Source organism: Agelaius tricolor, unplaced genomic scaffold (genome assembly GCF_023055355.1).
Source record: "Agelaius tricolor isolate 1412-34295 unplaced genomic scaffold, bAgeTri1.0.p SCAF_12, whole genome shotgun sequence".
In the NCBI taxonomy this organism is placed as follows: domain Eukaryota; kingdom Metazoa; phylum Chordata; class Aves; order Passeriformes; family Icteridae; genus Agelaius; species Agelaius tricolor.
In genome coordinates, this window is record NW_027269272.1 from 10,909,135 (window position 1) to 10,933,375 (window position 24,241).

Consider the following 24,241-nt stretch of genomic DNA (forward strand, 5'->3'; position numbering starts at 1 on the left):
TGGAAGGAAGCATGTGACTCTCCTAACTGCAGCTCACTATTTGGATTTATGCCATTTGTAAGGATGGTCAGATCAAAGCAGAGGTACTTTCATACATGTTCCCAGAGTAGTGTAATTCCAGAGAAGCAGTAGAAAGCAGATTGCAATGTAAAACAGAAGTACTCCCCAGCAGGTTATTTTTTAAAAATATATTCTGCATTTATTATTTACAATACGGAAAAAAAAAAAATTAAAATACTTGCCTTATTTTTCTTTGTTCCTTTTCCCCCAGGCTGGTGCACCAACAGGACAATTTCCAACAGGAAGCTCATCAACCAATCCTTTCTTATAGCCTTATAGACACTTTACCCAAAAGAACTCTTATGTGGTCACATAACATCTCTGCGCCTCTTGCACTGTTGTCTTGTTTCACTGATATTAGCTTTAAACACAAAAGAAGTCTTTAAGAAGTAAAAATAAAAGCCTGCATTGTGTACCTTTAAAAAGTTTCAAAAAGGAAAAAAAAAAACACCTGACACAAAAAGCAAGAAAACCAACCCCCCACCAGGTAATAACGTGCAAAACAGAGGGCTGTGGGAACATCCTTGAACCTGTGAAGTGGCAGGTACAAAGTAGCGGTATCATGTGTATTAAAATTGGCTAATAAGTTATTGCAGATACCACACTCATTATGCTGCAGTACTGTACATATTTTTCTTAGAAAATAGCTATTTGTGCATATCAGTATTTGTAACTTTAACACATTGTTATGTGAAAAATGTTACTGGGGAATAATCAGCCACTTTAAGGTGCTGTTGTATCTCTTGGAATGAATGAGCTGCATCATTTTAACCATTGGTATTGGAAGTCACGAAGTTAAATTGAAGGTTTGTTCATTTCTCAAAATGTTTTCCTTTCCTAAGAGCTCTTCTATTTATACATGCCTAAATCTCTAATGTTAGAGGGATACCTGTCTGCATAATAAAGCTGATCATGTTTTGCTACAGTTTGCAGGTGAAAAAATAAATATTAGAAAAAAACCCCTGTGTAGCATTATTTCTATGCAGTAACATGTACTGGATGAAAATGTACACACTGTGTCCTGTACACAGATGAGGTGTCCAAAGCAATGTGCTTAAAGGTGAGCTAAGCTTAAAATTTTCACATGCCTCACTTGGATGTGTTTCTTTTTGCCCTTGTGATGAAGCTCGCTGTTCTACCTCAAGTGAAGTGACTTGTCACACAGGAGAGTGTTAGGTGAGGTTTGGATTGTTTGGATAGAGTATGTCATGAAGGACACTGGAAGCACTGGGAAGGGTAGTTATTGGAGAGAAGGTTTGCAGTAAAAGACACCTTATTATGAATAACTAATGACAGGCTCTGAACAAGCCTTAGTTGTGGTCTGAACAGAGTGTGTAACAGCAGGCCAAGGGACCACAGATGTAATAGCCCTCTCTTTATTAAAAACTGATACATATCAGTAAGAGCTCCTGTGGAATATTAATTTTTTTTTTAATTTACAGAAATATTTCCTGCCATACTACAGTGAAACTTATAGAGAGAAAAATGTCTGGCTTGTCTTCCTCTGTAACATTGATAAGATTCAAGGAAAGTATAACTGCATTAAAGTAGTTGGTGTTTTAAGCAGAAATAAATTTGGCTACAGTTCAAGTGTAATACTGGAACTAAGCAAATAATGTAAGTACATTGTATATATAAACTGCAAGCTTAAAGGTTTCTGACCAGCTGGAGAAGAAAATTCTAACAGCTTTCAAGATAACAGGAATAAATACGGTGAGATTGACTTTCTTTAAAAAGGACAGACGAATCCATTTGAGATAAACACAAAAATTCTTCAAGGTAAGACATTTCACTTATAATTGACTGCCTGAATGTTGTCTAGGTTTTTCTAGGGCATCTGAAAGGTTTGACCTCTGCTTGTAAAAACATTTGTGCTAATGCTTTTGACGTGTGTTGCCTGCCTATGGGGGTTGTAATTTCTTTTTGTTTCTGTTTTTTAAACGTTGGAGATACCAAGCTGGAGACAGGCAACTTATAAAACATGCTGCAAGTTTTCTGTACTTAAATGTCTGGTTTTGTCCTGTTGCTATATTTAAAACAGGCTTGAAGGCTCCCTTTTTTTTTCATGGAGACTGCTCAACAGAGTGTGGTGTTGAGTTCAGTTCCCAACATTCTCATGGGAATTCACTGAAGAAATCCCCAGCAACTGGAGGTCTGCAGGGTATTAGTAACACCCTTACTCTCACCACTGTATTTTAGCACAGTGTAAATAGCTGTAACTCTCCCTGTTCCCCAACCTTGGCTTTTTGGATAGTACGAGGTAAATGCAGTAGAGAATGGAGAACTGCAGGGGTTCAGCAGGGCTTGTGGAGTACTTAAAAATGCTTAGTGCTGAGAACTGGTCCAAATCAAAGAGATGTCTTGTCAATGAGATGAGAAGTGTTATGAAAGAGCAACAATTCTGTGCCCTCTTCACTTACAGTGGTGTAAATTAGGCTTTGGACAAGGGCTAATGAGATCAGCATCTATAGAGATTGTTCTAATCCAAATATTATTGCTGATACACTGAAACTGATTGAAGTATGCAAGGCATGTAGTGTAGAATATGCTGTAGAAGTAGTGGAATGCTTTATTTTTCATAACTGAATTATGACAGATAAAAGGTTTGCAACTTTTAACTACACACAAGCACACCTCTTTAGTCTGTGTTCACGGATTTTAGATTTGTCCAATTCCAGGTAAGCTGAAGATCTTGTATAGTTTGAGTTTTCTCTATATTGAGCATAAACTGACACCATTGGTGTTTCGTTGATTAGGTTTTAAAATAGCTTTATTTACAAAATGAATTTTTCAGCCCTGATTTTAAATGTTTTATCATGCAGATCTCTGCAGTTATTCCCTCAATTGTTCATGCAAATAGCATAGTTGCCTAAAAGCTGTATTTTTGTGTTTTAGCATCAAAGCACTTCACTTGATAACTTTAGGCCCCTTATACAGAAATCATTATGGAGACCTCCTAGATTAGGCTTCAGTCCTAAACATCAGCTGTTACAAGTGTAAGAAGATGCTACACTTGCAGGACCATCCTGAGCTCTGTAAGGCAGATGTGATGTCCAGTTGAAAAAGTCTTAAATTTTCCAAAGGCCTCTGTGACAAATTTTCTGACAGGTCATTGTATGGTTCAGCTGCTTTAGATTGCCTGGGCATGTCTGTGAGTTCTTCTGATGCAAGGTTCAGGCATTTGTATGTCCTTGTGCTCACTGAGCCTTAATAAAGTTTATATGTCAGATCACTAAACTTGAATTAGAAGACTGTTTGAGGAATGTTTGTATTAAACTGTTGGTGAAGAAATTGGAGGAAATGCATTGTCCTGTTGACAAAGCTCTCTGTGCAGTAGGCTCATAAGCAGCTTGCTTCAACCTAGACCAGTTTTCCTTGATTGAACGTTATATTTCTCTTGATTCCTTGTCCAGATGACGGAGCCTTCTGCATTGTTCCTTGTAACCATTGCTTTTTTCTTGGTTGTTAAGGGGCAGTGCTTTCAGCAGCCACACTTGTATTTCTGCATTTGATGGAAATTATGGTGTACATGCTTCTGATCAGGAAAATTGCAGTTATGACTGTGAAGTAGCTGCCATAAATGAGAAACTGGGAAATGGAGGTAGGAGGGAGAAAAGTAGTTATCTAACAGGAGCAACAGTTTTTGACTCTAAGGGGTGTCTCTCCATTGCTGCCTTCCCTTCCCTGTCACATGTGCCCAGAATGACCCCATTTTGAGAGGATTCAAAAGTCTGGACTGTTTGACTTTACACTATAGAAATTCTGTGGTTATAAAAGGGGGAGACAATGTTCTGATATGTCCTTCCCCACCTCAGTAAGGGAGGACAGCTGTCTTGCACTTTGTCTTTTTTCTGGAAACATGAAAGCTAGAGTCTTAGACTCATTAAGTGTCTCCGTTTAAACTAATTTCAGCAATTTAATGTGAATTGCCAGGAGTTAATTTTCACAATTACAGTAACTTTAAAGGTGTGTCCACTGGAACTATGTAACTTAGAATTACCCTAGTAGTTGACCCATAGGTTGTCTTCCAACTGGCTTCCTGCTTCTGGTTAGGGTATTTTGATTATAAACTTGTGAATAGTAAGCCTTTAATTGAAAGAATACCCAAAGTAATAGGTGGTCACCTTTGCCCTCTGTTTTGTGAACACAGAATATTTTCCAGTCATCCCAGTATTGAAAGGCTTAGAGGACAAGCAGGTTGTAGTAGTTCAAGCCAGTTCATTTTAAATGAGTCATTTTCCAGGTGAGTAACTGTCCTGAGCTTGCACATTACCACAGGCTAATCTTGGAGTAGAACCTGCTTTTGAAGGAGAGTAGGGGAACTAAGCAGTGGGACTCAGTGGCTTACCTGAGTGCTGATATCCAGTCCCAGACCGCTTGAATCTACTACAACAACAGTTAAAATCGTCTGAATCACCAGTGCAACAAAGTTGTTGAAGCCAAACATCAAAGCATAGCGCTCCATGCTGAGGTTGACAGCAATCTGAAACCTGATAATGAATGCACAGGTTCACAAAACCGTGGAGAGCAAGGATGGCTGGATGCACTTATGGGAACAGTTTAATGGGCACTGCACTCTTCAAAGGACAAGACCACTTCAGTCTTGGCTATTTACCAGCTTCATTTTGACAGAAATTTTTTTTGTTTTTTCTGGCTTTGTGACTTTTGTGCATCTTATTTACCCTTAAGTGAATATTTTTGCTAAATACCTGTGTATATTCATTGGATTATTTTAAGAATACTCATGTATTGGTCATTGAACGGCCAAGTGCAGAAACAACCTTGTTCTGACTTGGACTGTGCTATGGTAATGGTTAGGTCATATAATTTTACCCAGTTTTATACAGGCTAGAAACAATATATGCTGCTGTCATAACCTATTTGTATTTATATCTAGGGAAACATCCAGTAAAATTTTGATAAATATAGGAATTTGACAGTGATTTAAATCAATTTAGTTAGAACAGTTGTGTGTTGTACTTACGTGGCTATTGTTATGAGGAGCATATAGCAAGCTTTAAATGCAAGGTAACCAGCATAACATGCCCAGATGTTGTCAGTGAAGTGCATAAGAAGCAGAGAACCACTATCCAGTGCAGAGAAAATTCCCAAAGCCAGTTCTCCAGAGACATCCCAGTTTATTTTGACATATCCAACTGCCATGGATGTTGCCGAACCTGAAAATTGAAAAGTAGTAATTAAAACTTTGAAACATTATCATTGAGAGCCATTGCATAACTGTCATTGGATCATGCCAGGAGCTCTTCAGTCTTGCTCACAGTGGACTTTGGTAATGGTGTGGATCATATTTCTTGTTAGGGGTGTGGGAGTCTTCTGTTAGTTTGGATGTTTTCCTCCTTGCTTAGACCTTCACTGCCTGAAGTGCTCTGGGAAAGTGCCTCATGCCTAAGGCTGGAGGCAGCAGTGCACTATCTATTGTTGCTCCGTTTTTAGACAACTGTGAGCAAAGAGAAGAACAACCCCACCAAGCATTTTCTGTCAAAATATGTATAATGAGTTTAATTACTTCATGTGAAGTTCTTTAAGGAACGAAAACCTTAGCACTTTCTGCTTTTTTTTACTGAAAGTGTATTTTCAGTTTCTAGTGAAAAGCCTTATGAAACTGCATTTGTCAATGTCTTATTGGCCATCACATGTTAAAACCCTTACTTGAGTCTATTACAGTGTAGCAAACCCCATGTTCTCAGGTGGGCTAGCACAATAACTGGACTTTGTTTGCTGGTTGTATGTGTTCTTCATCAGAATTCCAAAAATTGGAGCAAACCAACCCCTTTGGTCCATCCCTGCCATGAGCAGTGGTTCCCAGTGCTGAGAGTGCCTTCTGTATTCTGAAGTTGTGTCAAGTGCCACAGGGTGTAAGTGCAAGAAAGACTTTGGGAACTCTGTTCAAAGCAGTAGTCAGAAGTTCTGGAGTAGCTTCAGTAAAATGGATTTTCAGGCTGATTGCAGGGAGGAAAAGTAACCTGAAAATTCCCTGTAGCAGTGTGGGATACAGCTCCTGGAATATAGGGAGAGACAGCTGTGTAAATAGGAGCTCCAAAAGGAGGCTGTATTGGTGCTGCACAGCCATGTAAATGAAGTTTCACTTTACCCATATCCTTCTGTGGCTAAAGAGAAATGGAATTTGGGAGGACCAGGTGTAACTAATGAGAAGCAGAATGGCTGAGGTTGGAGGAGATGGAGGTCACATGGCCCTGTTAAAAGCTGCCAGCTAAAGGAAGCTGCTCGGGATGGTGCCTAGGTTTTGACTCTAGGATGGAGTGTCCACACCTCTGGCCAACCTGTTCCTGTTTAAAATCACCCTTGGAATAAAAATGTTCCTCTGTGTTTAAATGGAACTTTACTTGATTTTGTACCCCTTGACTCTTGTCCTGGCACTGGCAACCACTGGGAAGAGCATGGTTCCATCCTCTTTGCTCCTTCCCTTCAAGTCTCTATGCACATTAACAAGATTTCTTGGTTTTCAAAGGTAAACAATTACAGTGCTCTCAGCCTTGTCACATCACAGAAATGGTTTCACAAAATATTCTAACTTGTAAGGGACCCACAAGGACCATCAAGTTGAGCTCTGAAGTGAATTGCCCATACAGGGGTTGAGCACACAACCTTTGTTATGGCAAACATGCCAATCAGGACACAGATGTATTCAGAATATTTGTTGAGGATCACTTAGACTGGAAGGATTTTTAATCCAGTGTCTAAATAGACATTTTCACAATATGCTCTGAGTAATATTTAGAGCAGTGTACCTCCTAACATGTTCTTTTAATTCTTAAAGCAGCCAGCTTAAGGTGTATTTGAAGGAGGAATATGGAAGATATCATTGCACAGTTTTGATATGCTTACTTGAGGTTAAAGACATGGTCTAAACAGAGCAGTAAACTTAAAATATTTTGGCAGGATGAGTCTCCTCTAAGAAGGAAAAGCTTATTTATATATGTTTTAAGACTAATTCTGAAGAGCCCACTGTAAAAGTTTATAGTAAAGTCATGCTTTGCACACTGTTTATCTCTGTCTGTTTACTCAGTCCTCAAAGGAGATGGAAAGGTACCAAACCCATTGCTGAAGAGTCCCTCAGCACAGGATGTGTTCCAAGCTAATGATTGCTTACCCAAGAAAGTTGCTATGGCTTCCACAGCTCCGTTGTACACTGCGGAGCTGTGCGAGGGGGCTCGGAAGTCCCACAGCACCTGGACGTAATTCACCACCTGGTTGAAGCCGGCCGTGGCCAGAGCCCACCACAGGGACCAGCAGAGGAGCTTGCGGGAGCCGTAGCAGTGCCTCAGGTCCCTGCCCAGCTGCAGCAGCACGCTCAGCAGGTGCCTGTGGGGCCCGGCACTGCCAGCCTGGCGCTGGGGGCTCAGGGCCCTGGCAGCAGCATCAGGGCTCCTTTCCTCTTGGCAGCTCTGGGGCCTGGGGGCAGTGGCCACAGGCAGCTCTTTGCCAGGCCCTGGCACAGGCTCAGGGGCATCTTTCCTGTGGAAGAACATGCTCCTCTGGGGCATGGGCAGGAAGAGCGCGCACACGAATGCCAGGGACACGGAAGCCAAGCTGATGGCGTTGAGGTGGAAGTAGGAGACGCCTGCTAAGGACACCAGCAGCTGGCCCAGCACGGCGGCCACGGTGGCTGCCACCAGAGTGACGCTCCTGCAGTAGCTGGTGACCCTCTGGTAGTGTTGGCTGCTGACCACGCTGTAGATGTAGGCGTAATAGGCCACCTCGGTGGCTGTGACCATGCCATAGAAGAATTCCACCAGCTGCATGGCCACCACTCCATGTGCAAAGAGCAGCAGGAGCCACGTGACGATGAGGCTGATGCCCTGCAGGAGGACAACGGGCTTGTAGCGCACGTAGTCTGTGAGCAGGAACACTGGGAAAAGGAGAGCCAGGTAGGAGTATGTCCAGACTGGAAAAATCTGGTTGGTAACCTAGAACAGAATGAAAGAGGAGATGTTAAACAAACAAAACAGCCCCAACCCCTCCATATGTTTAAAATACCCCCTTGCATGGTTTTTGATGGTGTTACTGCTCAAATGACATAGTTTGATGATATGAAACATTGAAATGTCTGAACAGTGCAGGTTTAAACTGCTTTTAGTTACAAGACTGTGACTTCACTATGTAAGGGCTAAAGACAGTGATGCTGTGCTCCACTACAGAAACAGATAGATTGGCTTAAAAAGTTATTCCAATAAAGGCCTATGAAGAAGACAGGTTTTGATGTGCAGCTGTTTAAAGCAATTTTAACTTTGTGTCTGATGTAAGTCTCTCTAGTTTCAAATCCTATTCCCTACAGTATCTGACAATGAAGGCCTGTTTTAACTTAATGTGAGTCATTGTATACCTTTGGTCACGTCTTTCCCTTGTTAGGTGTAGATAAAGGCATGTGCTTCTTACAAAGGGGAACTGGAGCTGCACAGAGTGTGTAGCTGCTACTGGGGTACTGCACCTTCTATGTTTTTTTCTGATTTAAAGTAAATTTGAAGTAAAGAAGTCTTTCAGTAAGTTTAAGTTGGACTTCAATACATAGATGCCCTGTGAAGAACTTCTTTCTCTTTTTTCTAAAACTTGTCTGATTTTGGGTTGGAAGGTGCTGTTTGTGGTTGCCACTCAAGCTCAGTGCTTGCCTGGACAGTTAGGGCAGACCTGGGGCAGGTATCCTTAGAGATGCACATCACAAAGTAACCTTCATCTCTGACTCTATTGCCTGTTTTGGACAGGTCTTGCCCAGTAATTGTGGGGCCTGCTGAGGTGTTGATTCCTATCTCTTGTTCTCTGCTTAAGCAATTAGACTAGAAAGGAACTGTATCAAATGCTGGAGGAATGCTTTTTACTTCTGAACAGGTACTGGAATGATTTTGCATAGTGAGCAGCAGGTTCACTGTATCTTTCTGTGTGACTTCTTTTGTTTCCCTGAACTTAGAATTACCTCATTGAATTAACTCGAGGTGAGTTTGGCTGAAAGAGACAATATCTGTACTCTGCTTGATTTTGAGTTAAGGATTCTTGCTGAAATCAGACTTAAGGCATTCTCTGATGCTATCTGTGTGATTTATATAAGAAATAATGCTTTCTTCTGTGGTTAAAAAAATAATTTAAAAGGGGGAGAAAAAAACTCCCTGACAACCTAAACCACAAATACCTTTTTTCAGCAGAAACCTTGGGTTCACAGTGTGCTGGTAGATTCTGCCTTAACATTTGCTACTGCACATCAGGAATGACTGTTCTTCATATTAGCTGTATGTGGGTGTAGCAAGCCTGTGTTTTCTAATTATACCGTTAGCTCCATGACTCAGCCACGTGTTAACCATGTCCCCTTTTGTTGGGAGGTGTACTCCTGAAGCAGCCAGTGCTGAACACAGCACATAGCAAGGAAGCTTGCAGTGCATGTTTTTGTCAAAGACCCCCAATTTTTCTGAATGTGAACTTAAACTCCACAGGTTAATGAATGCATGAAATATAGGGAATATAGGAAATAAGCTTACAACTCATAAGGGGAAGGCTGCTTAGCTGTGAAGGCTGCTTAGCTTTCTTGTGTTTTGAAATCAATTCTGTCAGTGTAATCAATTCCATGGTAAGTATAAATAAATGTCTCCTCTGGGGTGGAGAGAGGAACTAGCTGACCTGATTTTGCCAAAAATATCAACCACCAAAGGGGTTTCAAAGCCCTGAGAATGTAGGGACTTTAAAGTTTGGACCTCCTGCCAAAGAGGTGACTCCTGACTCTTTTCCAGAAGCATCTTAAATATGGGTCTTTAGATAAAATATTCACACTTATCTTCCCTGTAGTTACTGCTGTAAGGCCTAATGCTTTAAGCATTTTAGTTACTGCTTAAGAGAATAGTTACATACCTCTTCAGCCGTTAGGTTTTTGTCTGGTCCTGTTAGATAGGGGGTGAGAAAAGATTCTGATGGCCTCATTGTGGTGAAAAATCCATTTGCACAGATGATCACTGTGGGATAAATCCAGCTGTGGCTTACGGCTCCCTTACAGCAATCCATAATCTACCTAAACAAAAAAAAAAAAAAGGTGGCAAAGGAAGAATAGATGCTCTTCACAGTTGGTAAAAATTAATTTTCAAGTTTACATTTTAACTAAACCTACAGTCACTCCCCTGCAGCCATAACCACCAGTGAGGGCTGTGGTGGTGGCATCTAGTGTAACTGGACTTAGGGGGACAGGTGGCAGTATGACAGCCAAGGGCTGCCTGCAGAGGTGACTCAGTTGTCTGGCTGGTGTGCAGATGGAACCAAACCATTGATCTCAAGCTCTCCTGCACTGAGCTGCACTCCTGGATCTCCTCTTGGGCAGGGACACCTCTGGCACACTCCTGAGGCTGAGATTCTTTGCTGCAACACATTCTTAGTAAGTGACTAACAGCGTGCTCAGCCTTGAAACCTTGGCTAAGTCATATAAAGAACTTATTGCATATATTGCATAATCCTTTAGATGGAAGCAGTTGACCAAATCTGGGACTAAGAGTGGGTCTAAGCTGCACCCAGGCTCCTCTCTGAGAGGAGTTTAGAACTCAGTGACTTAGCAGGAGAGTCTCTCTGACAGTTTAACCTGATCTTCCCATCTCTGCACTAAATCAAGCACACTTTCCTGTTGAGTCTTGTTAAACCACTGTCACATTTACCACTGAACTTTGTTATATTGATAAAGGGCATTGTCACTTCTGTCTCACGAGTGAAGTGCATGGCTCCAGCTGTGCCACATGCCTAAGCCAATGTTCCCTCACTGAACCTGCCTGGCATCACAGCTGCAGTTTGGAAATGAGCAACTGGATCAAGGTGCACCAGCCCTGGTAAACTCTGTATTGTCTGTCAAAGGTTGTTCGTGGTGACGTGCTTAGGGCTCAGTGGCTGTGCTGTAGCAGAAGAATAAAGTTCCATTATAGTCTCATTTCTGAATAAATAGGTGGGATCAAAGCTCATTCTGTGTGCTCAAGGAGGTTTTTTTTCTGTTGACTTGCAAATCTGTTTGATTTTTTTGTTGACTTTTTTGATTTGACACAATGACCATGCAAAAGTTCTTGATGGCAATAAAACCATCAGGTAGCTCAACCCATTGTGATCTCAGCTTCTTAAAAATGCTTTAACATTCATCATGTTTCTTGCATTCCAGTCATTGGAGAGGGTAAAAAAAGACCCAGAAACTATCTGCTCAGTGGTACCTGCTGAGACTTAGAATAGAGAACTATTAACTTCATTTTTGAAAGTGATGACCAAAAGGAAAAGGAGGCTTGTTTCTTCAGTGTAGCTGGCAGCAAAAAGAAGTCTAGAAAGATTTGGTTTTTAAGTTTATTTTACTTCTTTTGTGTTAAAAAGTCAATTTCACTGATCCTGAAATAACTGAAATAGTGTTTTCAATCATAAGCAAATGAAAGCAAAGCACTAGCTGATGTCTAATCATGCTGCTACAAGCTGTGTATCTTAAATTGCTGAATTCCACTCTATAGCAGGCACTTTTTCAAAAGTGCTTCTGCTTGCACTGTGAGATGATATCCATTAAAACTTAGTATAGATTGTATGTTATAAAGACAATATTTCTGTGACCTCAGAGGAATAGAAAAAGCAGCCCTAACCTTGTAACTTGATTTTTAAAAATGTCCTTTGTCATCTTTCTCTTACAAATAATTGTAAATAAAATATAGCTTCTAGTATCTTTAACTCAAGACCTTGTTTGAAATGTGATAAAAATATAAAAAATTAAGCCTGGGCTGATCAGTAACATCTCCATAAATCTTGCATCACCTCCAAATGCACTGAGCAAGTGCGTAGCCAGCACACTCCCAAATAATGATGAATTACCTGTCAAGGCTCTGGCTGTGGAGGATTTCCTGTGGATTCAGGTGCAGTTCTTCCTTGGATGACTTTGTCTTGCAGAGAAGTGAGAAACCACCCTTTCAAGCTGGTGGTAGTCAGATATTTCTGTAACTTTTTTCCAAAATGTTATTTCTAAACTTGAAAATATTATCAGAATTGAAATAATAATAATAACAACTTGTCATAGCTGTTCTTTCTTGCAGAACTTGTCCATGAAGATTGTAGGGAAAGTGTTCTTTATGGGTTTTGTCAGCAAACTGAGTTCTATTTTTAAGATAAAACTAGAAGACTTAGTGTAGCTAATGATTAATAAAACCTGTTGTAACAAGAAAGCAATGATTGCATTCTTTCTGTTAATAAATACCATTAAAAGCTCTGGTCTCTGATTTATGGAAAGACAGATAACCAGTTTTACAATTTGGACTAACTCTCCCTGTCCCGTGCATAGCACAGAGGCCTCTGGGCTTGTGGGGCTGCTCTGACTGTCCTGGCTCTGCTGGGGCTATGGGAGGTGGGACAGCAAATGCTTCCTACTGTTAGTTGGCTTGGAATTACTTCTGTATAGGAACAGATCTGACATTTAAGGACAAAGGGATGAAATTCAACTGCTAAATCTAGGTTCTTAGCTAAAAAATTAACAGGCTTGTTTCAGAGAAATGCTGCTGCTTTGCTTTCCTTTACCCATATTTTTCAGACTGTACTGCCTGCATGTTCCAAGGTTCATCAGAGGCTGGAGTTCACCCCGAAGCCTGTTGGTAGGACGTGTGTTGACCCTGGGAGCAGAAGCTGAGGCCCTGGCAGGAGAGGCCCTTTGGGAGCTTGACAGAGCCTGGTCTGGTCCTGCAGGTATGGGAGGTTCCCTCAGGGCTGAAGTGGTGCAAGCAGGCAGGAAATGCTCAGGAGAGCTGGGCCTGCCTCTGCCCTTCATCCTCCTCCCTGGCCAAGGGCTTTGAGGCAGGGAAAGGACCTTGGAAGGGAAGGTGCTGCTGGGCAGGGGCTCAAAGGGCTGCTGGCTTGTGTTTCTCTGGTAGTGCTCGGGCAGTACCTGCATGTTTTGAATACAAACACACATTTGTTCCTTGTTTGCTCAAACTGGCCTTACCAGCTTGTTGGACAGAAGGTTTGTGCCCAAACCCACTAAAGTTTCAAAGGTAATTAGTGGTGTATTTAGAGGGGGTTGCAGCTATGGGGAGGAATGTGCCCAAGGAGTTCATGTTTGCATGGAAACCTTTAACATGCTGGAAGAAAGACAAGCAGCACTAAAAGTTGCTAGGAGAGGTGGATGTTGAGAATTTCCTTTTCCCACAGAACTAGACAGCCTGTGGTTCCAGCCTTCCTTGTAACCTGCCAAGTCTCAATTATCTCCTCTCCAGAGTGTCTGTGTGCAGGTACACAAACACACAGGTGCAAGTGTACATCTTATTCTTTTAGAAACCTCTGACTGCTGGGTGAGTTCTGATTTGCAGCTGAAAACCCAGGATAACAGAAGGCCTTGTCTTTCTCCTCCTAACACTCCTAAGAGCTGCCTTAATGCTTCCTGTCAGCTTCCAACCTCAGAATCATTATTTTGGAGATTAGAGAGAATAGGAATGGATTTTTTCTTTAAAGTCTTATCTGTTTTCTGAAGATAGTTTTCTCTAAAGCTGCAAGCCAAATACACTGTGTCTGCTCAGTCCTTTGCTCCTCAGTGGCATCCTACAGACACAGAGAGCAGTTAGCTCTAGCCAGAATGGAGCTGAAAATATGAAGTTCCTCTTCTTAATTTAAACACAAGCTCTTGTTAACTTCTAGACTGGTACTGGCATCTAGTTCTAAACTGAGTGCCTTACAAGAAGATTACGACTCACAAGGAAGAATAGAAAAATAGTCTTTACTCTCCTGGATTCTATCCCTGTTTCTTCAGGCAGGAGCATCATGCCCTCAGTTCTGCAGTAAGAAAAGAACTGTCACTGGAGACTAAGTGCATCTCCTATTTTTATGACTGTAATGGTTAAACTGTTCTGCTTAGAGCCAGTTTACAACAGACAATGTCCCCACAATGCACAGTAGTAAACAAAAGGCCTAAAAAATTAGCCAGGTTCATTTTGTCAGATCCTCCTGATTCTTCTTGTGACTTGAAACAAATTGCTTCTGTCCTGCCTGCCCTTGCCTCTGGGCACTTTGTCTAGTTGCAGTGTGTGACAGCGGTATGAAAAGCTGGTATGGCTGAACAAATGATAGCTTGTGCCTCTACAGGAAAAATATTCTGTAAATGCTAAGTGGTTTTTATTAGTTAGATGTAGATATTGGAAGCTAGAAGCAAACAGCAGTACAGAAATAACTTCAGCATATGGATATGGTTCATATTAAATTAGACATTCACTATGCAAACTCTTTTCTAGTGTCTTTTTTCTTCTCCTGGACTGTCTTTTGGACAAAATTAGCTGTAGGACTTGGAGCTTCTTGACATGAGTTCGGCTGATCCTGCCAAATTCTTGGCCAAGATCAGTGGACCTCCCTCACTTGGCACTCAAAAACACACATGATGCACACTGTTTGTTTCAGTTATAAGTCTTGGATATTCCTGTTAATCTGGAATTTTCCTCTGTGGAATCAGCTAAATTTCTCTGCAATGTCCTTCTCTGATTTTAGTCTGTGTGACTTAAGCTCTTTCATATTATTTTTTTCCTGCTGAAAGAGGAAGATAGTCAGTCCTGAGTTTAATTTTACTGGCAGCACAAAGGAGTAGTGCTCTTGCATTTTGCTTGGATTCTGGAGTTTTTCCCTTCTCAGCAGAGGTTGCTGTGAAGTCAGCACAGTGTTTGTAGCTCTCAAATGTGGGCCAAGCAACAACTGTGATGTTGCAGTGTAGCTCCCAGGACAGGTTGTGCAAGCCCAGCTTTTTGCAGCCTGTGTGCACTGAGCTGTAGGATGAGACAGGAGGAGCCTGTCCCCCATCTGCCTGTACTGGGTATGAAAGAATAGCATGATGCAAACATGATCTTTTCTTCCTTGAATCAGAACAAGGGCTGTGCAAAGGGGAGTCACACCCTCAGCCACTGCACCAGCAAATGTGGCAGAAGCAGCTTTGCTAGCACCACATTCAGGAGCTACAATGAGCAAGGCAGGGTGAACTCTGCTCTCTGCCATCGTGCACAGGGGGAATGCAAAGGTGGTTGCTCTGATTCTGTGTATAACTTACTGCCCTTAAGCTATTTATATGCATGTAAATAAGAATCTAAAGCAACTTATCTTTTATTCTTGGCACAGTGCCATTCTGGTGAGCTCTCTGCTGGCATATGTTGTGCTGAAGTGCTGGAATGATTCAGCGTAGCTTTTCAGGGCTGAGTTGAATGTTCTTCTTGCACTGCTGTTCCCTGCATGCTGCTCTTCTTCCCTGCTGGGAGCCCTTCTCCCAGGAGAAGCCCTTCTCCAGGGTGCCTGCCTCCTATAGCCGTGTCATGCAGCTTGTGACAATCTGCTCTCTTGACTCATGCTCAGCCTGGTTCAGCTGCTCTGTGCAAGATCTCACTATTTTCCTTTGGCATTTGCATGAGATGAGCACACAAATGCTTCTGATCATGAAAATCCCATGTATGACTGCGAAGTAGCTGCCATAAATTAAAAACTGGGAGAGGAGGAGAAAAAGGCAGAACAATTAATGAAAAACACATTAGAGAAATGCTGCTTCTTCTGAAGATGACAGTCACTCTGATTTTCTTGTGTTCTGGCAGTTCTCTACACTTGAGTTTTTGCTTTGTGATTAAGCAAAATCTCAGCTTTTCAAGTATTCAGCAGATAACTGTGAAATAAAGAACTGCCCTTTTCTTCCATTCCTTATGCCTCTTAACAAACGTCAGACAGGGAGAGGGATAAGAACAGGATATTTTTTTCTATTAGTGCCAAATGTAGAAGTACCTTCATTACCCACATGGTCATGAATAATCTGCATGAAGACCCTGAGCTCATCCTTGTTTTGCTTTTACACATTTCAGTAAATGTCACCACAATGGTTTCAGTAAATACCCGGTGATTTTATATCAGCATTTCCAGCAACAGTGGCAAGGCTATTTAAATCTTTAAAATTAAGGACAGGAATATGTAGGACTTCATAATATTTGATTCAATCTTTACTCTTTGAAAGCCACTTTTGCCTTCTCTGTGCAGAGCGTCAATAGCTTTAATCTTCTTCAGACCCATTAGAGTGGAAAGCTGCCCCAGCTGAGAGCCCATCTGAGGAAATGCAGAAGTCAGTAGGTTTCAGTTGACTTCATCTGAATGACATTGGGTTGAATTTAGGGACACTGTTGTGACATAGGGTGTCCCATCCCAAATGAAGTGCCCAAGCTGTGGGCAGAAGACTCTATTGCACATGTTGAGATACAGACCAGGTTTGCTCCTGAGCTGGAATCAGAAGTTACTTGAGCTGAAATAACTCAAATAATCCAGACTGTGACTCATAGTCTTGAACCCCCATTCTGCATCTGACAAAACCAGTCTGAGCTTTTGGGAAGAGAGGATGGTGTCCTATCAATTAGTAAAACTGGTTGGATAGCAGGGCCTGGTTAGTTATGTTCTGGTGTATGTATCTCCCTTTGAAAAGTAACAGACCAGCATCTGTAATCCTAAATGCATTAAAAGGCAAAAGGGAAGAATGATGTCTGGATTTCTATAGAGGAAAGATAATTAAGTTGGCCTTTGGCATAGGAATTTTGAAGATGACTTGGCTGAGCAGTAAATAGGAAGTAAGGTAACTGCACTTACTTGAGTCACTATGTCCAGTCCCAGGCCTCTTGAATCTACAACAACTATTGTGAGAATGGTCTGGATCAGCAGGGCAATGAAGTTGTTGAATCCAAACATCAGGGCATAGCGCTCCATGCTTAGATTGACGGCGATCTGGAACCTAACAGGAAACTGGCAGGTCAGTCACTTCCCCTGGGAGAGCTATTGCTGTCTAGCGGTCGATGAAGAGAAAGTGATTCATGCAGATGGTGCATCAAGGACAGAGGAAATGGTGCTTCATTTGTTTGTTTGCTTCATTGCTTTCTCTAAAAAAAAAATAAATTCTGGGGTACTATAGTGTATTTTAATGGGTTTTTTTCAACTGCATGGGCTGCTTTTCTAAACCCTGCTTTCAGATGATCAGGTAGAATGTCAGCTCTCTGTACCCTTCCCCTTTGTTCCTTCTCTGCCTGCACAGTCTGTGCCAGACAGGCTGTAAAGAGTCCATGGCTGGAAGCTTTCAGAGACCTGGCCAGGCAAAGCTGTGACTTGCTCTGGCACTGGAAGCAGTTCTGCCCTGGCTGGGAGGTCACTCTGGGTATCTTCTAACCAAGCTTTCTATGGTAATAAGTCACGTTTTGCTTTGTGATTTGACAGTGGAGGTAACTTGCTGTTTATTTCTGTCAAGAGCCCATAGATTTTTACTTGCAATATCTTTTTTGACAATAATCAAAACATCTTTCTTTGCAATACATACCTGCAAAGTTTCTATACAAACAAAAGGGTGTTATTCCTTCAGGACTCATTTCAATAATTTTAGCTTGGGAGTTTTTTGTGAGATTTTACTTTGTTGGGGTTTTTTTTAGAATATATTGAAATAGTCCAGGTGTAATTAACTATAATGTAGTAGCAATCTACCAAAATGACAATTAAGAGCTCACTTGGCTTCCTTCAAGACAGGCATAACCTTGCCATGCATTATAATGTTAGCAATTTTTAAAAAATGGTATCTGATTAATTTTGGAGTTTGACACAAAATGCATCCAGTATTTTTGTTAATGAAATAGTGTGGTATATCTAAAGACATTCCAAGCAAGAAAATGACTGGAGAATTTTATATTTAATAAATATATATTTAATATATTTATTATTATATATTTATAATATATTTTATGTGTTGTTTTTATATTTAAACATTTTGTATTTATTACACAGGATGAAATATTTGTTGTTAATATTATTTATACATTTCTATTTCTGACAACAGAATAGCTTGGTCTCCTATGAGATCTCATCTGAGTTTATATGTCCTATGCTCCCTTTTATTCCTTCTTTACCTCTTATTATCATTAATGATTATATGTATAAAATTATGTTGGGGAACACTTTATGTGGAGTCTTTCCCTGCATTCATGCAGGTCATGACATGCTAAAAGGTTTATCAGTAGGGGGTCTAGGCATATGGTGATCCTAAAGGATGGCTGTCAAGGTATGCTTGTCCCTATTGCTCACTTTGCATCTTTCACACCAGGAAGGAGGAAAGTGGCTCCTACATTTTGCAGTTATCATTGCCTTTAGTAATAACATTACCTTGTGCCTTATTTAATTGCTGCTTAGGTAAATGTTCAAATGTCCTTTTGACAATTTTTTTCCTGGTTGTTTGGAAGAATGAAAACAACATAACCAGACATTTAAGTGTTTTTGGCCTTACCTAAAAACAGTTATGTCAAGCATTAGGTCAGCTACCTCTGAGGAAAAGGATGCCCAAAGCAAACTCAAAGTAGGGTTAGTATTCTGTGTATGATGATGATGCGTTGTGATGTTTTGTACTTACGTTGCTATTGTCAGGAGGAGCACATAGCATGCCTTGAAAATGAGATATCCAGCATAGCATGCCCAGATGCTGCTAGAGAAGTGCATGAGAAACAGACAACCAGCATCTATTGCAGAGAAGATCCCTAAAGCCAGTTCTCCAAAATGGTCCCAGTTAATCTGCATATATTGTACTAGGAAAGATGTTACTGAGCCTAGAAAAAGAAAAAAAAATAACGTGTAAATATTGTATCTGCTCCATAGCCTGTATGACCAAATCCTGCCACACTCACATGCTGAAAGGCAATGCTGAATAATGAAGCAGAGTAGTCTGAAGTTGAAAGCATTTCTGATGCCTTCTGCAGCTGTGCAGATGACTGGTCATTTTAAGACAGCTGCATATATCAAGTCTCTGCCATTCCATTCTTAGTGTTTTATTCCACTTCACGGGATAAACTGTAATGTAGGAGGATTCATTATTTAGGTGTCTGTACACAGCATGGCTCTCTGGGGACAGAATTGGGAACATGGTTTGGAGTTCAAGAAGGAAATTCTTCCACCTTCTCCTAGTTAGGCTAGTAAACCTTCTATTGAACAGTTTAGCTCTGTGTACCTCATAGAGGGGATAAACTGTCAAAAAAGTGAGTTTTGAGGCATCAAGGAAGTATATCCAAAGAACGAGAAAGGATAGGTTTGCTTTTTGTAGGCCTCCTAGAAGATGCATCTGTTGCAAAGTTAAGCCACCTGACTGCCCTCTTAGGCATCCCAGACCCTTTTAAAAACTTCTATAAATTATATTTAAAAACTTCTATACTTATACACTGAGAACTAGTCAAGTCCATGAGAGAGAGAAATTCATCAAGGAGTAGTTACTACAGGAGGTCTTCAACTTCATGATTCATGTGGTCTATTTAGTTGCCTGCTGCAAGAATGGTGAAGACTGTAAAGGTGACCTGAATGACTAGGTGTGGTGCAGATGTGTTTATTTTTCCTGATAAAACACACCCCCATGTCTTGTGCAAGTTCTTTACAACAGCACAATGTGAGCCAAGGCAGGGTGGTATCCTCTGATGTTACCTTTTGATAACCTCACTTTGCATGTGTGATGTGAGCATCTACTCCTGGTACAAAAATTGAATGGTTCAGATCAGTAAAGATTCATAGGGTCTTTTTTCCCCTGAAAATCTTTGTATCATGCAATTACTACTTTTTTTCTTTTTGTCTGGTTGCATGAGGGTATTTCACTAGAAAAAAAAGAATAAATGAGAGGATTATGTTCTTTTTGTGTAAAATTTTTACAGAAAACTTCTCCCATCTGTGTAAACTAATTGCATTGTTATGGGGAACAATGCAATATTTGTTTTGGGGGAAAAAATACTAACACCCAATAGCCTCATCCAAAGAAACAGGGGTGCTTCTGAATGGATTTACCAGCTAGATGCAATGTCTGTGTGACTTGCACACTTTCTGCATACTGGTAAAATACAGTTATTTGTCTGCTAGAAAAGAAAAACCAACATAACTCACATTTGAACTGTTGTACATCAAAGACCTAGGTCTGGAATGCACAGGGTGTGCACTGGCTCCCTGGAGCGCCTGCAATGGAATGGCACTTTGAAAGTTTACTAAAGTGGAACTTCAGAGGCTGTCATTGTGATCAATATTTAAACATTGACTTACTCAGAAAAGTTGCTATGGCTTCCACAGCTCCGTTGTACACTGCGGAGCTGTGCGAGGGGGCTCGGAAGTCCCACAGCACCTGGACGTAATTCACCACCTGGTTGAAGCCGGCCGTGGCCAGAGCCCACCACAGGGACCAGCAGAGGAGCTTGCGGGAGCCGTAGCAGTGCCTCAGGTCCCTGCCCAGCTGCAGCAGCACGCTCAGCAGGTGCCTGTGGGGCCCGGCACTGCCAGCCTGGCGCTGGGGGCTCAGGGCCCTGGCAGCAGCATCAGGGCTCCTTTCCTCTTGGCAGCTCTGGGGCCTGGGGGCAGTGGCCACAGGCAGCTCTTTGCCAGGCCCTGGCACAGGCTCAGGGGCATCTTTCCTGTGGAAGAACATGCTCCTCTGGGGCATGGGCAGGAAGAGCGCGCACACGAATGCCAGGGACACGGAAGCCAAGCTGATGGCGTTGAGGTGGAAGTAGGAGACGCCTGCTAAGGACACCAGCAGCTGGCCCAGCACGGCGGCCACGGTGGCTGCCACCAGAGTGACGCTCCTGCAGTAGCTGGTGACCCTCTGGTAGTGTTGGCTGCTGACCACGCTGTAGATGTAGGCGTAATAGGCCACCTCGGTGGCTGTGACCATGCCATAGAAGAATTCCACCAGCTGCATGGCCACCACTCCATGTGCAAAGAGCAGCAGGAGCCACGTGACGATGAGGCTGATGCCCTGCAGGAGGACAACGGGCTTGTAGCGCACGTAGTCTGTGAGCAGGAACACTGGGAAAAGGAGAGCCAGGTAGGAGTATGTCCAGACTGGAAAAATCTGGTTGGTAACCTAGAACAGAAGAGAAAATGTCAGTGTTCTTGTTGTTGAGGAAAGGAAGTTCATGTATTTTAAATGGTGTTGTAGAGGGAAGTTTTTTCTCTGAAGGAATTCATAAAATATATAACCACATTGAATCAGCATGGGACTGTTGGGCAGGCAAATGGATCTTGGGTCTGTTAAATGGATCTTTTATTTATGCAGTCTGCTGCAAATTGTAACCTGCCAGAGCTAGTTAAATTTGTGCTTTTATTTTTCTTTTCATATTTTTAAAAAACTTTAAACAGTGTTTTCCCTTTCTATTTTCACTACTTCAGTTAAAAGAAATCATAGAATAAAACCATACCTCATCTGTGGTCAGGTTTTTATCTGGTCCTGTTAGATAGGGTGTTAGGAAAGGTTCTGATGGTTTCATCATGTAGAAGAATCCATAGAGGCAGAGGATCAGGGTGGGAAAAGCCCAGGTGCTGATTTTCTCTTGCTTCCAGCAGCCCATGGCCTCTGCAGCAAAGCTGAGGATAAAATTTGTTAGAATAATGACACTGCCCATGCAAATGCAAAGAGATCTTGTAATTGATTTTCATTTTGTGGTTTCTAATGCCAAGGAGTGCTCTTTAGAGGTTGACAGTTCAAAATAATTTTTATTTATAATGTTATAGTGGATAGCTATTCCTTACATTTGTCTGCTGCTCTCTTTGTAGAAAGTTTATAAAAAATGAATTGGAAGATCCTTAACTGGGAAACAAACTCCCTTGTCATTCTATCTGCACTGACCAAGATAAACACAGGAAAAGCCTTTCTAGATTGAAGTGGCTGAAGACAGCTGAGCACTGAGATTTCCCTCGACACCTTGACTGATCACAGCCAAGCACCTTGCTGAATGACATAGATAACTCTGGAGCCTAGCAGATGGAGCTGCTCAGAAATACAGAAAGGATATCAAGCCAGACTCTAATCTGGAATTATCTGCATAAGAAATCCATTTTGGATACAAGCATCATATTTTCCATTTATAAAAGTGGCCACAGAAGGTTACCAGTTCATGCTGAAATGAAATGAGGCAGGTATTTTTGTTCTTGTCACTAGGTGAGGTGGTGGAATACATTAAAATTTGTATCTCTGCTGGACAGAGCCTAAACAGAAGTCAAAATGGGTGTAATGGGGACATGCAAAGGAAGTTAATATCCATATTCATGTTAGTATAGGCAATGTCAAGAATCTTAATGTGTGCAGTTTATCTTTTGGAGCCCTTTGGACTTTGCATATTAGCAGGTGGGATTTCTATCACTCTACTTTTGACTTTTATCTACTTCCCTACTGATAACTCTTTCTTTTTTGGGCAAAAAACTAATCTTATAAAAATCTTGAAAATGAAGTAGTGTTTTTTTCACACATTTTTTTTGTAAAAGCTGAAGTAAAGTCTATTCAGCACAAAGCATCCAGGTTGGATGGGCAGAGGATCCTTTTATTTAGGATGTGATATGTACAAGGCAGTAGGCATTATGCATCTTCTTTTCTAACTTCATGCTATGACAGCACTTTTTACTGACAGCCTGACACACTAAGAAATGGGTACAGATCCGAGGGAATTTGAATCACTTCCTCTGGTGCATAAAGGCCAACAGCACGGGCATTACAGGATTCCAGCAGGAAGGAGCCCAGCTCTGTGTCAGCTCTGCAGTGTGAACCACTAGATGGCAAGGTGGCCCCAGCAAGGCAAATGAGCTGGGGAGGACTGAGACACTGAGCGCTCCAGGAAGGAAGCATTTCTGCCCCTCCTTCCTCACAGCTGTTGGAACATCAGCCTGCTGCAAACGTGGCTGTGGCAGGACCAGTTTGGGCCCTGCCCAGGATCATGCTCACTGAGTCACCATAACATCCCTGGCTCTCCTCCCACATGGTAATCATTAAAGCCATACAGCACCCAGTGCCATGGGAATGCTTTGTGTGATTCTGAGAGAATCACACCAGAGAGTAGGGTGGAGACCATTTCTAACACTGTAATGAGAAACATTTGTACAAGTCAGCTTTGGGACGTAGCCAGGGCATATTTTTCCCTTTCCAGCCTAGATTCTCTGCTCTGTTTCAGGTCTTGACCTGTTTGCTCACCCCCAGCAGGCTGTGTGACACAAGGGCAGCCAGCCTCATGTAGCCTGTCAAAATGTCACACACACCTTGGGAAGTGAGCGGGCCGCTGCTGCCTCTGCAGGGCTTGCAGGGTGCTTGTGCTGCCCCTGGGATGCTGCCCATGGGTGGCAGGGCTTTTCCCTCCTGTGCAGGAATTCATGGTTTCTGCTGTACACAGAAGAACTTAAGGTGTGTCCTGGTCACTGCATCCCTACAGTGCCAGCTGTGCACTGTTCAGGGTTTGGGGCTAGACCTTGCCTCTAATCTGCACTTCTGCTCTTTGAGCTGCCAGGGTTAGGCTGGTAGGTGAAGTGAGAAGTTTCCCACTTGATACAAGGAGCTGTGCAGAAAACAACTGTCACTGGTGCTGGGCTGGGAGGGGCAGGGGGCTGAGGGCTCTCAGGGGCAGCCCACTCTGCCCTTGAAGAGTGGGAGAGGGTGTCACCTCACCTGCCCTGGGGTTTGTGTTCCACTCACACCCCAGCCCTTAGTGAAGCCCCCTCCAGCTCTGCAGCTTCTGTACAAGCCCTCCTTTCTGCATTCCTAACCACAAACCTCTGACAACCAGAGCTCTGCCTTGCTGCTTGAGGGGCAAGGATCCAAGTTGTTCCTGGTTCAGTCATCCTATGTGGTCAATTTGTCTTTCATAAATCCAGGGTTTGTTCAGTTTTGAAGAGATTTTAGGATGCCTTGGTGGTGTTTTGCAACAAAAAGATCTGTTTCTTTTTTCCTTCAGCAGTTCTTGCTGCCTGAGCTGTCAGCTCTTCTACACACAGCGTAACACAGCCCCCCAGCTCCCCACTGGATTGCTCTCTTCTTTCCTCCCACTTTCCCTTGTCATTGCAGGATTTCATATTTCCAAAGTTCATATATAATCATACCTTCTGTGCTGGAGCTCTTCCTTTCTTACTTCCAAGGGAAAAGCTTCCTTTTAGTATTCCCAGTCTTACTTCTGGTTGTCCCGTGTGTATTGCAGCTACTGGACTCTGTTTGGGTTTTGTGCTTTTCCTGTTCTTCTAGTGTTACAGCTTGCTCTGACACCTCCTTTGGAAAGGCCTCCAGCTGGCTTTCTTTCAGCACCCTTAAAGGAACAGCTAAAAATCCTGGCCTGACTTTGCCCCAAGGCAGCAGTGAATCAAGACCCAAACTACAGTTTAGTGCCTGACTGGCACAAAATCAATAGAGGAAGTTCTGTTCCCAAAG

At 42.2% G+C, this 24,241-nt stretch overlaps 3 protein-coding genes across 16 annotated transcripts in view; 1 reads left to right on the top strand and 2 right to left on the bottom strand.

The window, feature by feature from the left end:
* Positions 1–554, top strand: part of AGFG1 (ArfGAP with FG repeats 1) — a 36,345-nt gene extending 35,791 nt beyond the window's left edge. For all 12 annotated transcript variants that reach the window (XM_071437542.1, XM_071437544.1, XM_071437543.1 and 9 more), the window contains one exon: positions 272–554. In XM_071437542.1, coding sequence (XP_071293643.1) covers positions 272–331 — 60 coding nt within the window. In that variant the 3' untranslated portion in view covers positions 332–554. The remainder of the gene's footprint in view (positions 1–271) is intronic.
* On the bottom strand, positions 271–12,030 carry LOC139594909 (thiamine transporter 2-like). The gene is made up of 6 exons (XM_071437558.1): positions 11,896–12,030; positions 9,934–10,090; positions 7,193–8,009; positions 5,045–5,237; positions 4,409–4,550; positions 271–3,648 (listed from the first exon to the last, which is right to left on the bottom strand). The coding sequence occupies exons 2-6, from the start codon at positions 10,081–10,083 to the stop codon at positions 3,526–3,528; spliced, it is 1,425 nt and encodes a 474-aa protein (XP_071293659.1). The 5' UTR covers positions 10,084–10,090; positions 11,896–12,030; the 3' UTR covers positions 271–3,525.
* Positions 12,031–15,336: 3,306 nt separating this feature from the next.
* LOC139594908 (thiamine transporter 2-like) lies at positions 15,337–24,055 on the bottom strand. 3 transcript variants are annotated; one of them, XM_071437556.1, is made up of 6 exons: positions 23,920–24,055; positions 21,258–21,423; positions 20,107–20,923; positions 18,449–18,641; positions 16,654–16,795; positions 15,337–15,517 (listed from the first exon to the last, which is right to left on the bottom strand). In XM_071437556.1, exons 2-6 carry the CDS (start codon positions 21,405–21,407, stop codon positions 15,338–15,340), a joined length of 1,482 nt encoding a protein of 493 aa, XP_071293657.1. In that variant the 5' UTR covers positions 21,408–21,423; positions 23,920–24,055; the 3' UTR covers position 15,337. The 3 variants fall into 3 exon arrangements, with proteins under 3 accessions (XP_071293657.1, XP_071293656.1, XP_071293658.1); XM_071437555.1 differs by lacking the exon at positions 23,920–24,055 and having other exon boundaries at positions 21,258–21,461; XM_071437557.1 differs by lacking the exons at positions 15,337–15,517; positions 16,654–16,795 and adding an exon at positions 16,822–16,940.
* Positions 24,056–24,241: the final 186 nt, after the last annotated feature.